A 1,269-nucleotide genomic window follows, 5' to 3' on the forward strand; every position below is an offset into this window, starting at 1 on the left:
GTTCCAGCGCTTTTGGGTCGATGATGAAGGGTATGGTGTGGTCTCTCCTCTCTCTCTCTCTCTTCCGCTTCTTCTCGATAATAATAGCTCGCTCTATACGTATATCAATCTATCTATCTATCTATCTATCTATCTATCTATCTATCTATCTATCTATCTATCTATCTATCTATCTATCTATACGTATATCAATCTATCTATCTATCTATCTATCTATCTATCTATCTATCTATCTATCTATCTATCTATCTATCTATCTATCTATCTATCTATACGTATATCTGTCTATCTATCTATCCATCCATCCATCCATCCACCTACCCATCCATCCGTCCGTCCATCCATCCATCCATCCACCCACCCACCGACCTAACCACCCATCCATCCATCCATCCATCCATCCATCCATACATTCATCTATCCATCCATTTATCCATCCACCCATCCATCCATCCATCCATCCACCCATCTATCCATCCATCCATCCACCCACCCACCCATCCACCCATCCATCCATCCATCCATTCATCTATCCATCCATTTATCCATCCACCCATCCATCCATCCATACATCCACCCATCTATCCATCCATCCATCCACCCACCCACCCATCCACCCATCCATCCATCCATCCACCTATCTACAAATTCCCCCCTTCCTCCCTCCCTCCCTCCCTCTCCCCATCCATTCATCCATCCATCTATCTCCAAATCTCCCCCCTCCCCCTCCAGGTCCAGTGAGCGGTTTATTCGCCAGTCTTCTGTCCGTGAGAGTGACCATCTTTGTGGGCGTGATTCTCATCAGTACTGGACTACTCCTCGCCAGTTTCTCCTACTCTCTTCCCGCCCTCGTCTTTTTCTACGGCATCGTTGTTGGTATGTTTATAAGGATATAACATTAGGAGATTTATAGATAGTCTTATTGTACTGTATTCTTTATATATTAAATATATAGAATGTTATTGATGCGTGTGGTAAGTGTGTATGTATGTATTATATGTGTGTGTGTTGTGTTGTTGTTGTTGTTTTTGTTGTTTTTGTTGTTTTTGTTGTTGTTGTTTGTTTTGTTTCGGTTGGGGTTTTGTTGGGGTTTTTTTGGGGGGAAGGGGTGGTTGTCTAAGCATGTATGTGTGTGATTGTGTGTGTATATGTGTGTGATTGTGTGTGTGATTGTGTGTGTATGTGTGTGTGCGTGTGTGTGTGTGTGTGTGATTGTGTGTGTGATTGTGTGTGTGATTGTGTGTGTATGTGTGTGTGTATGTGTGTGTG

General features: G+C 42.9%; 1 protein-coding gene across 1 annotated transcript in view; it reads left to right on the top strand.

Annotated features, from left to right (window-relative positions):
* The window catches only part of LOC101859043 (monocarboxylate transporter 14), a gene marked incomplete at both ends in the record, with an annotated part of 16,909 nt that overhangs the window by 4,351 nt on the left and 11,289 nt on the right, over positions 1 to 1,269 (top strand). The window contains 1 exon segment of the mRNA XM_013087875.1: positions 733 to 876. Coding sequence (XP_012943329.1) covers positions 733 to 876 — 144 coding nt within the window.

Source organism: Aplysia californica, unplaced genomic scaffold (genome assembly GCF_000002075.1).
Source record: "Aplysia californica isolate F4 #8 unplaced genomic scaffold, AplCal3.0 scaffold00650, whole genome shotgun sequence".
NCBI lineage: Eukaryota > Metazoa > Mollusca > Gastropoda > Aplysiida > Aplysiidae > Aplysia > Aplysia californica.